This window comes from Nicotiana sylvestris, chromosome 11, assembly GCF_000393655.2.
Source record: "Nicotiana sylvestris chromosome 11, ASM39365v2, whole genome shotgun sequence".
In the NCBI taxonomy this organism is placed as follows: Eukaryota; Viridiplantae; Streptophyta; class Magnoliopsida; order Solanales; family Solanaceae; genus Nicotiana; species Nicotiana sylvestris.
This window is the reverse complement of record NC_091067.1, coordinates 160,107,924-160,128,670: the sequence shown is the minus strand read 5'-3', so window position 1 is coordinate 160,128,670 and position 20,747 is coordinate 160,107,924. Positions and strand designations below refer to the sequence as shown.

At 36.1% G+C, this 20,747-nt stretch overlaps 1 protein-coding gene across 1 annotated transcript; it reads right to left on the bottom strand.

The window, feature by feature from the left end:
- Positions 1–2,762: 2,762 nt before the first annotated feature.
- LOC104226784 (classical arabinogalactan protein 1-like) lies at positions 2,763–3,663 on the bottom strand. The gene is made up of 2 exons (XM_009778852.2): positions 3,170–3,663; positions 2,763–2,988 (listed from the first exon to the last, which is right to left on the bottom strand). Exons 1-2 carry the CDS (start codon positions 3,629–3,631, stop codon positions 2,953–2,955), a joined length of 498 nt encoding a protein of 165 aa, XP_009777154.1. The 5' UTR covers positions 3,632–3,663; the 3' UTR covers positions 2,763–2,952.
- Between the last annotated feature and the right edge of the window lie 17,084 nt (positions 3,664–20,747).

Genomic DNA, 20,747 nt, shown 5'->3' with positions numbered 1-20,747 from the left:
TATCTGTTATTATTATACTTTCGTATTCCTCTATAACGGGAGATGTTGGCATATCAAGTAACTTTAGTGTTCCAGATGAACCTGTATGAAAATAAAGATAAATTCTGTTATGAACAGTTTATAGAAATTTTGTAGATAATTTGTAGAAACATTGAAATTCTGTATTTCATATTAATTTTTCAAATGATATGTAGTTTTATTGTAAAATAAATGTAGAAATTTTGTAGATATTATGAAAATCCATACTATATATATATATATATATATATATATATATATATATATATATATTTACTATGACATGTAGTTTATTTTGTAGATAGACATTGATATACAACCAGAAATTTGATAGAAAATGTAACAGAACAAACCTGCAATTGTGTTCTCATTGGTGATACTCAATTCCATATTGAAATCGCGAACATTTATACATAATGGATATGATCCTAAGTTTTTGTTTTCCTTTTTCGTCTCCATGTATACACAACTACAATATAATACCACTTAAATATAATTTTTATACAATTTTGTTCAACTTTCATACAATAGTTAAATGAATAAAAAAAAATAATAATCTACAATTTTTCTACGATTTCTGTAATATAATGTATGTCATGTCTTCTTCTTCTTCTTCTTCTTCTTCTTCTTCGAGTTTCAATATGAAATTCAGCCAAAATCAAGTCTAATCTTCATCAAAACCCCTCAAAATTGAGATATAAACTCCACACCATATTCTCAATTATTTTCAGCAACACCCAATCCAAACAAATAATGATTTTTGAAAACCCAAATTCGAATTCAAAGCTTCAAAGCTTTTTAATGGCTGTCAATGGTGGAATTGATGCTCTCTTTTCCTTTGCTTTGTATGTGATTTATATAATTTTTTCGGATGTATCGATCATTAATTGTTGTGCTATTGTAGAAATCAATAGACTATAACTCGCATCGTCATCGACTACAATGTCATCGACCTGAAATTCTCTAAATCTCTCATAGCTATCCCAATTCACATTCAGCTGTAGCATAATTGGGATTTTGGACATAATTGTGTTTGTTGCAAAAGAATTGTAGAAGATTTAATCATTTTTTATTTGTAAAATTAGAAAAAATGTTGGAACACATTGTATAACAGAGTCGCTAAATTTTGAATTGAAACAGCCGATAATATTAATGCGTGATTTGCGCTGTAAAATATCTGGAAGAATATTTAATTCCCCAATATTAGCGCGCTTAAATAAGGAAGCCTACAGCTACAATGATTCCTTATTTAATGAATTGTCTATATTTTGTAAAAATACTATTAGCATGGCAGATAATATGCAAACTATGAACATATTTGGTAATATAATTTCCTATATGGTATAGGAACAAAAATTTCCCTATTCAAAACACAATTTATAGTAAAAATATTTAAAACAAGAGGTCAAGTTATTATGCCAATATAACGAAAAAAAATTCCTATATAAAAATCTAAAATCACTCAACAATAACTTCAAGTTTTTGAATCACCCATATCTAACTTTTATTGTATGGATAATTGTACAACTATAAAATTTACTTCACCCATCCAACTCATGATAATCTTTTTTATTCCAGTCACTGCATTCAAAGTCTTGATGACGTGGTTGTCGGGCACTATCCTTGTTTTCCTTTTATGAATATTAGTTATATTTGAAAATCATTGATAATTTGAATTAACATTGTGTAAGTTTTATTAAGAGAAAAGTATTATATTTTTTTAATCGAAAATTTCTGTATTCATAAAGTTCCAATGGCTAAGGTTGGAAGGATCACAATTATCTCGTCACGATTCTTTTTTTTCTTCATCTTCTTTTATGAAGATTCAGACAAAAATAAGTTTGGATGGAACTAAATATGATTTGGTATCAAAGACTAATTTATTATTTAAAAAGTAAAAAGGAGATTATATATATTTAGTCATTACAGGATTCATAATAGTTGTTCCATTCCACGCTGTGGAGACCTATCTTTTTAGCGAGTCAGAATTTGAAATTTATGAGTTTGGTGTAGCAGTCCTATTAAGTTATTGGGTTCTAAATTATATATTTATACATATTCAACAATTGTTTTTAAAAAAAAAATCTAAACTATGGACAAAAATTACTTGTTTCGGTCGAACCCACATTTGACACTGTAGCTCCGGCCCTAATCATTCTTATTCTAAATAATGTTATTTTATCTTAAAATAAGAAAGAGAAAAGAAAAAAAATACAGAAAATTGGACATTGGACTACAAATAGTACTATAATATTTGTAAAAATAGCACTGGCTAGCCAGTTTTCAGACTAGTCATTTAAAAATAGCAAGCGTTTGCAAAGTCATTGAAAAATAATCACTCTTTGCTAACACGAAAAATTCAGCATAATATATTGGAGATCGGTGCACCTGTGTATGAACTTCCAACATATTATACTGGAACTCCAACACGCGAAAAGTTCTAACATAACATATTGGAGATTGGAGCAAATGTGTATAAACTTCTAATATATTATGCTGGACCGGTATATTATACTGGAACTCTAATATATTATGCTGAAAGTCTAGTATACTTGCTGGAACACCAGTATATTATGCTGGAACACCAGTATATTATATTGGAGTATTTTTCGGATTTTGAATAGTGTTTTCGTTCAAATTTATCTTTACATGAAAAATGACTAAATTTTAATTACTTTTAAAATTGTGACTATTTTTGAATGACCGCTTATAAATCGGACTATTTTTGAATTTCTCCCGTAATATTTTAGTACTAAGAATCTGACAGATGCCAATTATTGCTGAAACACAGACATTACAAGTGGACCCCGAGAAATTACAAAAGTCTTGCAAAATGGTAGACTAAACCATAACCAGATAACCAAAAGACTTCTCAACAGAAAGAGTAACATCAAATCATCTAATACAACATCTGGAATTAAACATCAAGTCTCTTTATTTGTACTCTTCCTCCTTGGACCGCTTAATCACCTGAAATTAATTAACATAATGCATCAATATGTATATAGAAAAATAATTTGAAAAAGAAAAGTTAATCACTCGTTTTAAGGAAAATGTAAGGGTAATTTAGTTAAATACACTTCAATATTAGTTCTGGTAAATAACCTTATTAATGAGTGCCTCAAAATTTTAAACGACAGATAAAACTTACTTGCAAACCCTTGCAAGGGCTATCAACATCACAATAAGCTTCAATAGTAATTAACACTTGATTATCCAAATTCTCTGCATATTTATAGCAAGGGCAACTAGTACCAAGTATGCTCTTGAATGTTGGGCAGCATGGATCAATTTTAGTTTCGTTGAACATGCACCTGTAAATATTTGATTCATCACTAGCTGAGCAGCTCGAACTCGGGGCGGGAGGGGGTGGGGATGGTGGTGGAGGACATGGTGGTGGAGGTGGAGGCGGACATGGTCGTGGCCGTGGAGGAGGGCATGGATATGGCCGTGGAAACGGAAATGGCCACGGCAGATAACATGGAATATCAAATGGGAAAATTTGTAAATCGTTCCCGTCATTGGCCAAGGCTACTTCTCTAGCCTCGGCAACTTGGCTGCAAAATAAAATTGCAGCCACCAGTAAAGTAAGGAGCATTTTCAAGGTTGCCATTTTTCAATGAATGATTTGTGTCATGCAATGAAGAGATAGGAGCCATTTATATATGCACATAAATCATTAGAGTTACTATATGGTAGGTAGGATTTGAATAATGTAGTAGTTAATGTCTGATTGATGAGTAATATTCACGTGATACACATGCAGAGAAAAGTTAAGTTATCTATTCCTTTCAGAAAAAAGCTAGACCATACATCCTACTGGGTGTTTTTTTTTTTTTTTGGTTGATGAAATGACAGAAACGTTCTTAATTTAATGTGACGAAAAAAAGAATAAGGGCATTTCAGGAAAATAAAATGTTTGGTATACTGCTATATATATATATATATATATATATATATATATATATATATATAGACGTGTGTTGCCATATCATCTATAGAATTATTGTCATTTAGTAAATAATTTATGTAAGAAATAGTTATATTTTGTACTGTGTTAATATTCAAAAATATATTTAGTTGAACTATAAAATATAAATCAAAGTACGTAGTAGGAATCTAACTGTATAAACTTCAATTTGCTCTCTTTGGTCAATTAATGACAGAAGGCATGTGCCTGCTCCCTTGGTATATATAGTTCGTCATGCTTGTCTCCTCTCTATCTTTGTTCTACACCGAATACGATGGGTTAGAAAGACTTATAAAGAGAGGAGCATGTCTCTTTAATTAGTTGTTTATACTATATATAAATCCTGCAAAGACTTGTACACATAATAAGTCTCTTGTACATTAAAAACTCATCTACTACTTATTCAACAGGGTGATTTATGTTTTTAAAAGTTATAAAACTCCATCAATTACGGAGGTATAATAAAATTTTACTGCATATGAGGACCTTTGAATTCTATATAATTGGTTTTATGTAAGCGTTTAGGCTTTGAAGATGAATATTTTAATTTTGGTTGGTTTAGTCAAAGCTTTAAGCTTTTTATTTGGCTTTTCTCCTCCCTATTTCAGATATAATGACTCAATTTTTTTCGAGTAGCAATAAACTCACACAAAAACTTAGATATTCATAGAATCTCCGTAACAACAATGCACAAAATTTTGATCATATCTATTTCCTCCGTTTACTTTTACTTGTCACGTTTCACTTCTCGAGAGTCAATTTGACTAATATTTGAAGCTAAATTAGTTATCGGTGCATTGGTAAATTATTTATGATTAAACAATGAAAACATCAGGGGTAATTCGAGAAAAAGACTTGATGAATGTGTACTATATTTCGCATTATCGATTCATGTGCAGGTTTGGGAAGACTCAGAGTTTATGCTTCTTGTGGATGTGATGTACAAGGAAATAAATCATCCGATTTCTTCTTTTGGAGTGTTCGTGTGCTAACAGAGCGTTGGAGTTTGGTTGTATTCGGGACCAGGTCATGGTGGATGACTCTCAACAGTGGTTCTAATAGGTTCAAGAATGTAACCATGGTGTCTAAGGATTGTTGGGTTCGTTGTGTGGCTGAATACCGGGATTTTGCAGCAGAGTATGAAGAATACTTGGGGAATTTTCTATGTTATCATCGCGTTTGCGGGGCAGTATTGGAGAAATAGGAGAAACAACTTCGAATTTGCGGAAGGTCTTTCAGACTGGGTGTACCAATTAGAGATGCTATTGTGAGCATGATGAGGATATGAGATGGTTCATGGGTATTGAGACAATGAAGTATCGTGAATTGGGTCACTCGGGGTGAGAATTGTTGAGTTTCATTATGTTTTTTAATGGAGCTATTATTATTTCTAAGGTAGGTCAAGAGTAAATTGGAAGAAGTGGGATCGGATAGTAATGGATTAAACGAGCATGATTGCGGCAATGATCAGTTCCTTCGGCGTGTTGAGTTATACATGTGATTTGTGATTGTACATATGGGCTTAATAGCCACCATAATTTGATTGATTTTGGAGGTATTTGATTCAAATGGCCTTGTTATGTGTAAATGGATCCCGAAAGAATTATGGCGGTTTATACCACGACTTGAGGTTTTTATTTTCTACGGTTATAGAAATTCAATTGCGGGTTGCAATGGTTCCTCTGAAATGGGTTAAGTAAAAGTGTTCTAGCCAACAAAGTGTTTATTCTACTAGTAGTTCAGGGGTTATAATGAATTATTGTACTCTCGTGTAGCGGCATGATAGGTGCAGTGGGAGACATAGGAATTGGAAGTTGAGGATCAAGTTTGAGGCTCGGTGTTGATAAGAATGTCACTAGCTCAGATGAGCAGGGAAGTATTCAGATGTTAAGAGTAAGATGGCATTATCTTAGTGTCGCCTGAGGATGGTGTTCTGTGGAAGAGTCATTGTGTATTGATTTGCGGATTCTTGATTTGCTTTACAGAATTAGAACGGTTGAAGGTACAGATGGGTTGGCTTTGCTACCTGGTGCGGAAGGTCATGGGAGTGTAGCCCACGGGAAGATCGTAAAAGCATGACATGTTATCCACTTGATTGTTATAGTTTGAAACCAAGTATGGAAATTCTGGTACTGTCACTAATGTGAGAGTTTATGCCTGAAAGGCGCTCTATTCCTTTGGTTGTGGACTGTGGGAATTTGTTTCGGATTGGACGGCTGCTAGTGTGTGTCGTGAATAGGACCATTGTGGATCCTTGAAAGGCTATTGTCACGACCCAAAATCCAACTAGTCGTGATGGTACCTAACCCATCCCGCTAGGTAAGCCAACTCATCAAGTCCAATACAAATATAACTTACTGAAGAAAAATAAATGATCTCTTATACACCTCTCAAGGACTGGTAGTACAAATCATGAGCTTCTAATAGTTTGCAAAACTGATATAAAACAAATACATCTTCTGTTTGAAAAGTTACATAAACAGAGTTTAGTGAATCTAAGGTTACCATGAACAAGAGGCAGCTACAACAGGGACACCGGTACATTTTCCAAGTCATCTCTTATCGAACACAGCAACGTCGAGATCCAAAATCTGTACGCAATGTGCAGGAAGTGTAGTATGAGTACAACCGACCCCGTGTACTCAAAAAGTAACAAACCTAAACTTAGGTTGAAAGTAGTGACGAGCTTGTAGTAAGGTCAGAGTCCACACCAATATCCAGTAACATCTCATAACAATATAATTAAAGCATCACAAGGAATAACTCAATAACAAAATGATGCGCTCGTTTACAGTTCCAAAAAAATATTTTCTTTTCAAGTATAATAGTAAAACTCAATTCTTTTCACTGAAATCACCACAATATGAGTAAGTCTGAAAATTATGATCTTTCCCATAAAACTTTCTTTCAAAATAGGAGATTTCGTTTTTCAAATGGCTTGAGAAAAGTACATCTCTATGCATATATTCCAATGTGCATGCCAATGCAATGCAAAATAGTGACAAAACCATATGCATACTCTCAGAGTATCAATTCACTTAGTCCTCCATGTCACTCAATCCTCTCAGTCACTCAGTCCTCCCAGTCACTCAATCCTCACAGTCACTCATGCCTCACAATCACTCAATCCTCCCAAGTCACTCGGCACTCGCACTCGCACTCAGTAGGTACCTGCGCTCATTGGGGGTATGTACAAACTCCGGAGGGGCTCCTTCAGCCCAAGCGCTATAACAAACCATCTCATGGCATAAATCAATCAGGCCCTCGGCCTTACACAATCATAAATCAGTAACAACATGTTGTGGCGTGCAGCCCGATCCCATAATCATCCTCACAATTAGGCCCTCGGCCTCACTCAGTCATCAATCTCTCCAGTCTCTCAGGCTCAAAATGTCATGAAAATCAGCCCAAAAATGATGATATAATGTATCAATATAAACAACTGAGACTGAGATATTATATGAATAAATGAATATGAATGAGTATGAAATATCAATGAAATCAGTGAGATGACAGCAATAAACAACCACTATGGGTCCCAACAATATCGGCATAAAACCTAAACATGATATCTACATGATATACAACACAATTTACTTATCACATGGTGAAAACACAGATATCAACAAAGTAGGACCACTACACAGTGTCCTGGAAACAACAGAGTCACCATTCACAGGGTGCACGCCCACACGCCCGTCACCTAGCATGTGCGTCACCTCAACATCAATCATATAACACATAATTCGGGGTTTCATACCCTCAGCACTAAGTTTAAAAGAGTTACTTATCTTGAACAAGCCGACTCCAATGCCGAGTAAGCTAACAATACTCCGGAAATTCCATTATATGCGTATCAACCTTTGAACGCCTTCCAATATCCTCAATTCCAAGCCAAACAATTCAAAACTAGTCAAACAACGTGCAAATTAATCAAAACATACACCAATTCTTACAATTTAACCATTTATGAAAATTCCCAACTCCGCTCAAAAATTTGATAGTGGGGCCCACGTATCGGAATCTGATAAAACTTACAAAATCCAACAACCCATTCAATTATGAGTCCAACCATACTAACTTTACTCAAATCCGACTCTGGATCGATGTTCAAATCTTGAAAATTCATTTTTATGGAATTTTAGAAAATTTCTCCATTTCTCTTGAAATATCAATAATCTAACTCCAAAAATGAAGATTAATTCATGGAATATAATCACAAGGGAGTCAATAACACTTACCCCAAGTTTTGTGGTGAAGTTTGCCTCTGAAAATCGCCCAAACCGAGCTCCATAGCTCCAAATGTGTAAAAATGGTCGAAACCCCCGTTTTATAGCATTTTACCATTCAGGCGCCACAGATGGCGCCGGGAACTGCCTGTGACGCTGGTTCCAGTAGCTAAAAAAATCTAGGCGCCAGGGATAGCGCCCAGCGCTACCCTGGGCACTGGCGATGAGAAATTATTTTTCCCCGACACGAAATGGGCATAACTCTCCCATACAATATCCGAATTCGACGATTCTTTTTGCTATGGCTCTGAAATTTTGATACGGATCTAATGCTTCAGTCAAAACAGAATTTGGAGCTCGTTTGCTTAATGTGATACCACTTATTCTTGAAGAAACGCGTTGAAACGTTCTTGAAATGCCCAAATCCAACCCTGTTACCCATCTGAAGTTCACCTGAGGCCCTCGGGACCTCAACCAATTATACCAACAAGTTCTAAAATATCATACAAACTTAGTTGATATCTCAAATCACATCAAAACCCAATAAAGCACAAATCACACTCCAATTCAAGCTTCACAGAAACTAACAAATTCCAACTTCTACATTTGATGCCAACACCTATCAAATCAATCCGGAATTGCATCAAATTTTGTACACAAGTCATAAATGACATAACAAAGCTATTCCGATTTTTGGAATTGAATTTCGATCCCGATTTTGAAAAGTCAACTCTTGGTCAAACTTCCGAATTTCATTTTTCCAACTTTTGCCATAATGATTCAATTTATTCTACGGTCTTCGAAATAAATATCCGAACACACTCCTAAGTCCAAAATCATCATATAGAGCCATTGAAACCATTAAAACTCCATTCCGGTGTCATTTACACAAAAGTCAAACTCCAGTTAACTCTTTAAACTTAAGCTTTGAACCTTAAATTTCATTCTTTCAAACTAACTCTGAAATTACTGAAAATCAAAATTGACAATTCTCACAAGTTATAATACATCATTGGAGGATATTTAAGACTTAAAATGGTTGAAAGGAGTGTAAATGTCCGAAACAATTGGTTGGGTCGTTACAGTTATTGGCCTAGTATGGGATGATCGGAATCAACTTGAGGTCTATTGGTGGGTCTACTGTGAATGTGTGCTCTACATATGGTCAAATGTTTTTATTCAGCATAGCGTCATTTACGGTAGAACCTTCGAGCATTGAATGTTATGCCCATCGTTAGCTATTCTATGCAATGCTCTATTGTGCTATGTGGGTTGTGAGACAACTTGATTATTCGCACATGTGTTTCCCGTGTAGCTTGTGGTGTTATATGAGCAAGATGGCTCTCGAGATGTAGGTTATTTATTGCACCTTTGTCTTGCTTGGGTTTTTGTAGCGTATGACACTATCCATCTCCCCAGGGTTGTATTATGAACTTGGCGTGCTTAAGGTCTACATTCGGGCATTTCATAAGTATAATCATTACGGCTTGATGGGTGTTTTCTTCTTGATTGTTATGTGTTGTCGGGTGGCATGCCTCCACGAGTATGTTGTTTGGATTGAGTGGCACGCCGCCATGGGTACATTGTTTGGATCAAGTGGCATGCCGCCATGGGCATATTGTGTGGATCAGGTTGCACGCCATAATAGAATCATATTTGAATTGGGTTGCATGCTGCAACATTGTCATATTTGAATCGGGTTTCACGCCACAATAGTGAGATATTAAGTACTGTTCCTTATTCTTATATTGTGTGCCTTGTTTCTCATCCTTGAGTTTAGGCCATAACATCGGTTTGGCAGTTTTATTCGTTACGCGGGCTGGATGGTTCTTTGCCAGAGTTCGTTCTTCCCTATGGGTCATATTCAAGTTGTAGCTTGTTGGTGCTTTGATAACGCTGTATGAGATTTTTAATGTTGTTTGAGGTAGCTTATTTCTCGAGTAGCTTGTATTGGGTGAGACGAGGTTATTGGATCTGAGATCAGTGAGATTGGATATAGGCAGGGTATATTAAAGAGATAATATCATTATTTAGTTCAGAATGAGCTAATGGTTCTTGTCAGGTGGAGAGACTCCATGATTTATTGATTTGGTACGTGGTTATGAGTTTTTACACATCTCTTTCATCGTAATAGTGTTTTGAGAGTTAGAACAGGGCTTGTATATGTTATGAGGTGTATTGCAGGCATCAGATTCGTGAAATTGCAGCTATTTCGGTCGGATGGTGGTATTATGGGCAAATGACATATGTGGTGCATGGTGTGATTTCAGCATAGCTCCATGATCATTTTTTGGTACAATGTGTGGTGATTGATGCGGTGTTCGTAGGTTAGAATCAGGTCTCGTGGAGAATTTCGGATGCTGGAATTTGGTTATAAGGCTTGTGGTCTAAGGTAGTAGGATGGATATTCAGTCTAGCGTGAGATAATGTATTCCCATGGGTTGTGGTGGCACAAGTAGGTGCACATGGTGTTAAAAACGGTTTTGGGCAATTCCGAAACTGTTCTTAGCACGTTCGAGGATGAAGGTATGTTTAAGTGAAGGTAAATGTAACGGCCCAACATTTCATTTTGAGCTATAGCGCATTGTTTGGCAATTTGAGGCAATGAGTAGCTTTACTTTAGGTATTATGACTTGTACGTGTGGTCGAAATTGAATTTTGGAAGGTTCAGAGTTGTTTCGGAAGAAAAATTCTCAATTCAGAAGCCTTAAGTTAGAAGAGTTGGCCAATGTTTGACTTTTGAATAAACGACCTCGAAATCGAGATATATAGGTTCTAATAGGTCGTATAATGATTTTGGACTTGGGAGAATATTCGGGTTGAGTATCGGTTGGCTTGGGAGCATTTCAGCCCTTATTATGGAGAGTTGACATTTTGAAGGATTTAGAAATTCTTAAGTTTGGTTTGAAGTAGACTTTGGTGTTATCTATATCCGTTGGGGGTTTCGAGCCTTAAAATAGGTTCGTATTGTGATTTGTAATTTGTGCATAAAGTTTGGCATCATTCCCGAATGTTTAAGTATGAATCGAACGTGTTCGGTGAAGTTTAAAAGTTTAAAAAGGTTTTCGATCGTCAATTTGTAATTTTGATATTTTTTGACGTGATTCGAGGCTTCGACTAAGTCTGTATCGTGTTTTGGGATGTGTTGGTATATTTGGATGCGGTCCCGAGGACCTCAAGGGTGATCCGGTTTGACGACGGGTTAAAATTTGGACTTGAGGGAATGTTGTTGCTGCAGAAGGAGTGGCCGCAGGTTCGGTCACGCAAGTGCGAAGGGGTCGTAATAGGTGCAAAATTCGTGGAGGAGACTTGGGAGCACAGACCCGAGGAATCTTCCGCACCTGCGAGGTCGCAGATGCGGGCAGGCGGTCGCAAAAGTGGACTTTGATGGGGACGTTGTTGTTGCAGAAGCGGAGGGTTCTCCGCAGGGATGGTCCCACAGAAGCAGACCCACATAAGCGGGATTTTTGGCCGCAGAAGCAGCTGGTAGGATTCTTAGTGACCTCCACAAAAGCGGAACCACAAAAGTGTCAGAAAGTTCCGCATGTGTGAAAAGTCATCTAGGCAGATTGTATTTTAGCCAAGATGGGATTTGCTCATTTCATCTCATTTTTCTCTCTTGGATCCGACTTTGGGGTGATTTTTGGAGGGCTAATTCATCCATCTCTTGGGGGTAAGTGTCTCTAAAATACTTTTGATTATATTTCATGAATATATGTGGGGGTTTTACATGAAAAATTAGGGAAATTGTGGGATTTTAAGAGAAAACCTAAAATTAGTATTTTTGAATTTTGACCATAAAATTGGATGTGAAATTTGGAATAAATTATTTATTTAGATTCGGGGTGTTATGGATAATGATTATCTTCAAGAATTTTCAGAATCCGGGCACTTGGGCTCGGGGATTTGCTTTGTTTATTTTCGAGTGGAGTTGAGAATTATTATAAATTATTAAATTATACGTATTGGTGTCACGACCTAAATTTTCCACCGTCGGGACCGTGACGGCATCTAATATTGTACTCGCTAGGCAAGCCAACGTTACTGATATATTTATCTTTTTCTTTTATCTTTTAACAATTTACAAGTTAACATAAGAAAAACAGCGGAAAAATAAATGTGGAAGAACAGAGTTTAACAGATTAACTTAATACACATACGAAACCGAAATAAAACTCCACCTAGAACTGGTGTCACAATCTCACGGACGGTTTACGAATACTACAAACAAAGGTCTAAACAAGGAAATGTACTTCCGTTCGAAAGTAGATAAACAGAAAAGAAATATGATAGAAGGGGACGCCAAGGCCTGCGGACGCCTGCATGACTACCTTGGGATTCCACTGGAATGAAGGCAACAACCTCGAACTACAGTGCATAGGGTCCAATACCGAGATCTGCACAAAAAGTACAGAGTGTAGTATCAGTACAATCGACCCTATGTATTGGTAAGTGCCGAGCCTAACCTCGACAAAGTAGTGACAAGGTTAGGACACGACAAACATCATGAACCCGTGCAGTTAAGCAGTATAATAACAGAGTCACAAGTAATAAAAACTAAGCAGAATGTATGGGAAGGAGAAACATACTATGGGGGTTCCAACATAAAGAATTACAGCAGTAAAGGAATTTAAACAGTTAAAACACTTGAACCGATAACAACAAATGAACTCAGCAAACAGAAAATGCACGACATCACCCTTCGTGATTTTACTTTCAATCCTCACTATGCAATAAATAATAGAAATGTGCACGGCATCACCCTTCGTGCTTTATCACTCTTCCTCACCATATGAATAGTATATACGTGCACGACATCACCCTTCATGCTTTATCGCTCTTCCTCACCATATGTATCAATATAAATGTAAATGTGCACAGCATCACCCTTCGTGCTATTACTCTTTCCTCACCCAAACAGCAGAAACAATAACATCCTGGGAAGGGAATCAACAATAGAAACAAATACATCCCGGCAAGGGAATCAGCTATAACCAATCTCGTTCCAACAATTAACTTCACAAATTAGATCTCAACTTGAGCCAATACTCAACAATGTTCGATTACCAAGAAATTATCATAAGTATTGTTCAACATGGATAATCATCAATTTAAGCATGGACAATACATAATAAGAGTCACAACAGTCATGGTATAAGACTCATGGGCATGCTCGACACCAACGTATAGATACTCGTCACCACACCTATACGTCGTACACAACACTAACACGTAGCAAATAAGACACAACACATATTCCCTCAAGCTAAGGTTAGGCCAAACACTTACCTCAAATTCCACGGCCAAACTCAAGCCTCAAATACCGCTTTTCCTTTAGATTTTGCCTCCAATTCACTTGTATCTAGCCATAATTAACTTAACAACATCAACAAATGCTAAAGAATTCAACTCCGATGCTTAATTATAGGTTTTCTATCATTTTCCCTAAAAATTCAAAAATCGAACCCAGGCCCACTTGGTAAACACTCGAGGTTCGGACCAAAACCCACTCACCTATTCACCCACGAGCCTGAATATGTAATTAGTTTTGGAATTCGACTCCAAATCAAGGTCTAAATCCCCAAATTTCTAAAATTCTCAATTCCCCTAAGATCCCTGATTTCTACCCTTAAAGAACAAGATTTTTGGTTGAAAGTTGATGAAATACAATGGGTAATTGATAGAAAATGGTTTAGAATCACTTACCAATACTTTGGGGAAGAAATTGTCTTTTGAAAATCGCCCCTAGGCCGTTTAGCTTTTGAAAATTTGAAACAATGACCTAAGTCCCGATTTGGGACTGTTTATGAATTGGGCGACAGTGTTCATCGCGTTCGCGAGGACAGTGTCACATTCACTAAGAGCTACCTTGCTAGGCTTACGTGATCGCAAAACTCCCGTCGTATTCATGAAGTCTTTGCCCACTGGCCTTCGCGTTCGCAAGACCAGCTCGCATTCGCGTAGAAGGAAGTCTGACCCCTACCCCAGGTTCCCAATGTTTTGCATTGGCGATTAGCCGGTCGCGTTCACGAAGGATAAAGCCCCCATCACTCTGCGTTCGCGACCAGGCCTTCGCGTTGGCGAAGCAAAAAAACACACCCGACCAGCCCTCCTTTCGTGTTCACGAGAGTAGCTTCGCGAACGCGAAGAAGGACACACCAGAACACCTGTTGCAGCAAAAATTACTAGATTTTCTAAATCTAAAACATCCGGTAGCATATCCAAAACTCATCCGACCCCCCAGGGCTCCAAATCAAACATGCACACTAGTCTGAAAATATCATACGGACTTGCTCGTGCGATCAAATCGCTAAAATAACACCTAAAACTATGAATTTAGCATCAAAATAAGAAAAATCTCAAAAACTCTTAACATTACTATTCCACAACTGAGGGTCCGAATCACGACATATAAACTCCGTTTCTTACCAAATTTTACAGACGTAACTTAAATACAATAATTAAATCTGTGTCGGGCTCTGGAACCAAAATACAAGCCCGATACCATCATATTCAAACATTATTCAATTTCTAAACTCCTTATATCTTTCAGTTAAATAATTTTCTTCAAAAATTTATTTCTTGGGTTAGGGACCTCGGAATTCAATTCCGGGCATATACCCAAGTCCGTCCGGGACCGTCAAATCATCGCTCCGGGTCCGTTTCGCCCAAAATATTGACCGAAGTTAACTTAATTTAATTTTAAAGGCAAAATTTAGCATTTTCTCAAATTTTCACATAAAGGCTTTCTAGATATACGCCCGGATTGTGCACGTAAATCGAAGTGAGACAAAAAGATGTTTTTAAGGCCTTGAAACATAGATTTGACTTCTAAAATAATAGATGACCTTTTGGGTTATCATAATTGGAGTATATTTTGATTGATTTGCTTATTGTTTGACTAGTTTCGGATCGTTTGACTTTTAATTGAAGAGTAAAGAGTCATTTGGAGCCGGTTATGGAACTTCGGAGCGAGGTAAGTCTCCTCTCTAACTTTGTGAGGGGGAAACTATTCCCCTATGTGTGATATAGTTATTATATGTTACTAGTTATGGGTGTTACGTACGCACGAGGTGACGGGAGTCCGTACGTAGCTAAAGCATATTTCTGTTCAGGTAGACTCAGGATTCTATTATGTAATATTTGAACTATTTGAACTCCATTTACTAGCTTAATTAATTGAAATTATAATTGAAACTGATTTTAGAAATATATATATATATATATATATATATATATATATAACACCTTGAGTTGTTGGCAAATTATTTGAGAAACGGTAAGGGTTATATCCATTTTATGCTTATGTAAATGTATTGTGAGCACGTGACTTGTAATTCAAGAAGTTTCTTCTTTCTTGTGGACCAGGCCGAATGCCTCGGCAATATATTGAGATGCATCTCTTCTTCTCGTCGGTCGACCCTCGGCGGTGTACATACCACTCTAGATCGGGTCGTACGACCTCAGCATAATCGTGCGTATTACCGCTAAGAGTCCTAATAATTGTGAGATTCCCTTTTATTGAGACCCGACATTTATGTGGTGTTCCTTATCCATTTGAGAATTCATTTGATATTTCTGATATGATGAGATAACATATGACCTTCGAGAGATTTATATTGCCAAATGAAATGTTGGAAGATTATGTTAGTTATCGTTTTACCTCATTATTACTGTTGTGCTTCATATCTGTTTATGATTTATTGGACCACTAGTAAGTGTCGATGTCGACCCCTCATTACTACTTCTTCGGGATTAGGATAGATATTTATTAGGTACGCGTTGATTTACGTACTCATACTGCACTTCTGCACTAAATGTGTAGGATCTGACAGGTTCATTTGGTGGTTATCTTGGCGCATAGGCGCAGTTGCCGAGGAGACTTTATGGTGAGCTGCATTTCAAGCTATGTATCACAGCCCACAAAGTCCCTATCGTACTATTTACTTTATCCTATCTTATTTACATTCCAGACAGATGTTGTATTATTATTGTACTCTTTAGTAAATACTCATACACTTGTGACACCAGATTTTGGGATACTCTAGTGGTTGTTGTGGTTCATCTTGGTATTGTCATCTTTTATTTTTATATCTTACTAATAGTTTAAGTATTCATATTTTTTTAAACGCATTGAATCCTTTACTTAATAAGACTTATGATTTTAAAAACAATAAAATGACTAATTGAACTGATAGTCCACTGTTGGCTTGCCTAATAGTGTCGTTGAACGCCATCACGACCTATAGTGGAAAATTAGGCTGTGGCACAACCCTTTGGTGATGAACCAGTTGGTTTGGAGTGTGGTCATTCATACAGATGACCTGGAGTCGATCCCCCCTCAATACCTTCTGGGTCGAGTATGTCGCACGGGGTTTGCCTAGTACAGTTTACATCCCCTATGTGGTTTGCAGGCTATTACTCAGTGAGGGATTTATCTAGTGTGCACAGAGTGCTTTGCGGGTTTTCTTGGGATTTCATTTTAACCATTTTGCCTCCACTATCACAAAAGAAAGAACTGCGATCCTAGTCTTGATCAAGAAGGTCAACTCCATGAGTACGAAGTTGTGGCTCGCGATAGAGGCAGACATACCTTATACAATAAAGGGTCATCGACACTCCTAAATTTCGATAAAAATTATATATATACATGTATATGTTGTTAAAAATGGTAATATATTAGTTGTGGCACCCTATATATAAAGCAAATTTTGGTTGAATGCATATGTGCACCCACTATTTCTAAATCCTGGGTCCGCCTCTGGCTCGAGACTGAAGGGGTTCGACAAAGCCTAAGTTTGCGATTAGAGAGTTGTGGATCGCGATCATGGAGGTCAATTATTTATGCATATATAGTACAAATATATATCAGTACGGTAAACAAAGTATGGATTGTTATGAAATAAAAGCAATTTAGTAAAACATGAGCAAGAAATATAGATAGAGAGAAGGAAGAGATTTTCTTCTTCAATTGTGTGTATCTTTCCATTGCAATTACATAGCCTTTTATAGGCATAAAGAGAAAAGATGATGGACATAAAGTAGGAGATTTAATCTTTAAGCTATTCACAACATGAGCATCCAATGTAGCATCCAATGTACAAACTATTCATAACACTCCCCCTTGGATGTCCATGTAAGATAATGTGTCTCATTAAGAACTTAAAAAAATATTGGGATGTACATAGTTATTTATAATATGCATTGCTTGCTGCCTCATTAAAAACCTTACCAGGAAAACCCAGTGGGACAAAATCTTGGTTAAGGAAAAGAGTGCATCGTGTAGTTACTCCCCCTGATGAAAAATCACTTAATGTCTCTTACATGATGCATTTCAATCTTATATATCAGTTTTTCAAATATTGAGGTTGGTAATGCCTTAGTGAACAAATCAGCCAAATTATCATCTGAACGAACTTGTTGTACATCTATTTTACCATTCTTCTGAAGATCATGAGTGGAAAAAAATTCGGTGAAATGTGTTTTGTTCTATCTCCTTTGATATATCCTCTTTTCAATTGAGCTATGCATGCAGCATTGTCTTCATACAATATTGTTGGAATATTCTCTTTCGAAAAAAGACCACATATTTGCTAAATGTGTTGAGCTATCGATCTCAACCAAACGCATTCTCGACTTCCTTCGTGAAAGGCTATTATCTCTGTATGATTTGAAGAAGTAGCAACCATAGTTTGTTTTGTTGAACGCCGTGATATGGTTGTACCTCCACTTGTAAATAAATAGCCTGTCTGAGATCAACCTTTGTGTGGATCAAATAAATATCCTGCATCTGCATAACCAATCAATGATGGCTTGGATTTATTTGAATAAAATAAACTCATATCAATGGTCCCTTGGAGGTATTTGAATATATGTTTAATACCATTCCAGTGTCTTTGTGTTGGCGAAGAACTAAATCTTGCCAATAAGCTTAGGAAGAAAGCTATATCTGGTAGGGAATTATTGGCAAGATACATTAATGCCCCAATTGCATCAAGATATGGTACTTCGGCACCAAGAAACTCTTCATCATTTTCATGAGGTCGAAATGGATCTTTCTTTATATCAAGTGATCTCACAACCATCATGGTTCTCAATGGATATGTTTTATCCATATAGAATCGCTTTAAAAACTTTTCGGTATATGTTGATTGATGGACAAATATTTCATCTTTCATATACTCAATTTGTAGACCAAGACAAAATTTTATCTTTCCAAGATCTTTCATTTTAAATTCTTTCTTCAAACAGTCTACTATTTTTGGAATCTCCCCAGGAGTTTCAATGATATTTAAATCATCAACATACATGGCGATTATAACAAATTCAGATCCAGACCTTTTTATAAAGACACAAGGACAAATTGGATAAGATTTCTTTCAACAGGTATTCACTCAGGCGATTGTACCCCATACGACCTGATTGTTTCAATCCGTATAAGATTTCTGAAGCTTTATTGAACAAGTTTCTCGAAAACTTTTATATGCTTCTGAACAATTTAAATCCTTCAATAATTTCCATTATACGCATATCAAGTTTTTCATGTATTGCCAGATTAAAATCTTAAATGACTACATCCACCACACGAGAACATGTCTCTATATAATCAATGCCAGGATATTTACAAATATTCTTGTGACACAAGTCGTCTTTATGTCTATCGACTTGACCTTTTTCGCACAAGAACACATTTACCTCCACTGGATTTATACATTCAGGTGTTGGGACTCCATCCAACTTTATATTTTTCAAGTGAAGTCAATTTTCATTGCGTATTTTTCATTTGGCCAATTATTTATCTGTCCAAATTTCATGACAGATTTGAGCTCAAGATCCTCGTCAATATTAATAATATTGAGCGCTACATTATGTTAACAATATCGTCGACGATCATGGTTCAATTATTACACAATAAAGACATAACTTATTGAGATCTCTTTATCTCATTATTTTTCAGGTACCTGAGCCTCTCACATGAGGTTTTACGAAGTGTTATGTCGTGGTGCTCTTCTAGAGCACTTGCCTCCTTATTATGACCATTTTGAATATTTGCCCTTCTCCTTCTTCAAGGAGTTTTATCTTTGGAACCGATTGGTTTGTTACGCTTCATGCGTACCATAGACTCTGTTCCTCATGGACTTTATTCTATTTGGAGCATTAACAGTTGAAATATGACATTTAGCTTTGGGTCAGCAAATGCGTCTGGCAATAATTTGTAAATGAATTATCACTTGAACTTCAAGTTCATATTTTCTTGTACGAGGATCTATATGTATTCATAATAATTCATTTCACGTATCACTTTCTCAACTGCCCATTTTCTCCCCCTAATGTTGGGATCACCAACACATTTTCCAACCTTCTTTGGGAACTCATCTTTGTGCATTTTGTGGCATAATTAAATCATATAGTACATATATATTTCTATATAGAAATTATTTGGTTTCTGACCCTGAACCGATTGTGATAGGGAGATTTTTTTTTATAACTTGGCTAGATGCGTACTAGTGCTGTTGTATATTATATAATGCATCTCATATCAAATTTCGTTTTTGGGAGTTTTGTTCTCATAACCAATGATTTAGCTATAAATGGAGGCATACAATTTCTGCTAAACCAACTTGGATTTAAACCAGTATTATTAAGATAAATCGTTATAATTTATATTCTAGAACTGTGCTCTAATAACTTGAGCAAGCAATCTTGCAAAAGTTAAACTGCAAGTTGATAACAAATGCACATGTGACCAGATAATAGATGCATATATTAAAATCATATAATAGTAAACGGTCCACATGGCAGGTGACTGGGCCCATATTTATCACCTTTTAATTTTTCTAGAAATCAAGGGATTCAATCCCAACCTTAACTGGTATATCATGAGAATAAGCAGCACAAGATAATTCTTGAAGAATCTTTCTATTCTTCAATATATGTCAATGTAATTCTCAATTAATTTTTCGCATCATAATTGAACCAGGATGGTCAACCGGTTATGCCAACTAATATTTGTTTTAGTAAACCTCTAGTTTACTTGTGGCATATTATTCCATCATCATGCTTTTATTTGTGTAGTATAAATAGAAATAAAATCGGGTAACCTTTCATATTTACCCAGTATGATTATAGAAATATGAAGATATTAAATCTTCCTTTCATTTATAGTCTCAATATGCCAAAATTCGGGTAGTAACAAATTAGTTTTTCCGGAGCTCTTAATAACTTTTGTACTACAAGATATTTTATCATACCATTCATATGGTAAATGTATCCTTCACGGAGAAACTTATATCATAATAAATTGTCATGGTCAAAATCATCATAAGCAAAATCATTTCTTGCTTTAATTTTGCCTTTAATAACTTTTATAAGGCATGACAAAATAATATTTGGCGTATCACATGTACGTGACCAATGACATATTCATGTAACCACACAATAATATTTATTCTCTTTATTCATCATTATATCATCGGTATGGTACAATGGGACACAAAACCCAATGTCCTGCCTCTATAAAGGCATGTTAG

Coding starts and splice junctions, on each gene's coding strand:
- LOC104226784 (XM_009778852.2), bottom strand. CDS start 3,631: ATGGCAACCTTGAAAATGCTCCTTACTTTACTGGTGGCTGCAATTTTA. Junction 2,989..3,169: donor GCCCTTGCAAGGGTTTGCAA/GTAAGTTTTATC, acceptor AATTAATTTCAG/GTGATTAAGCGGTCCAAGGA.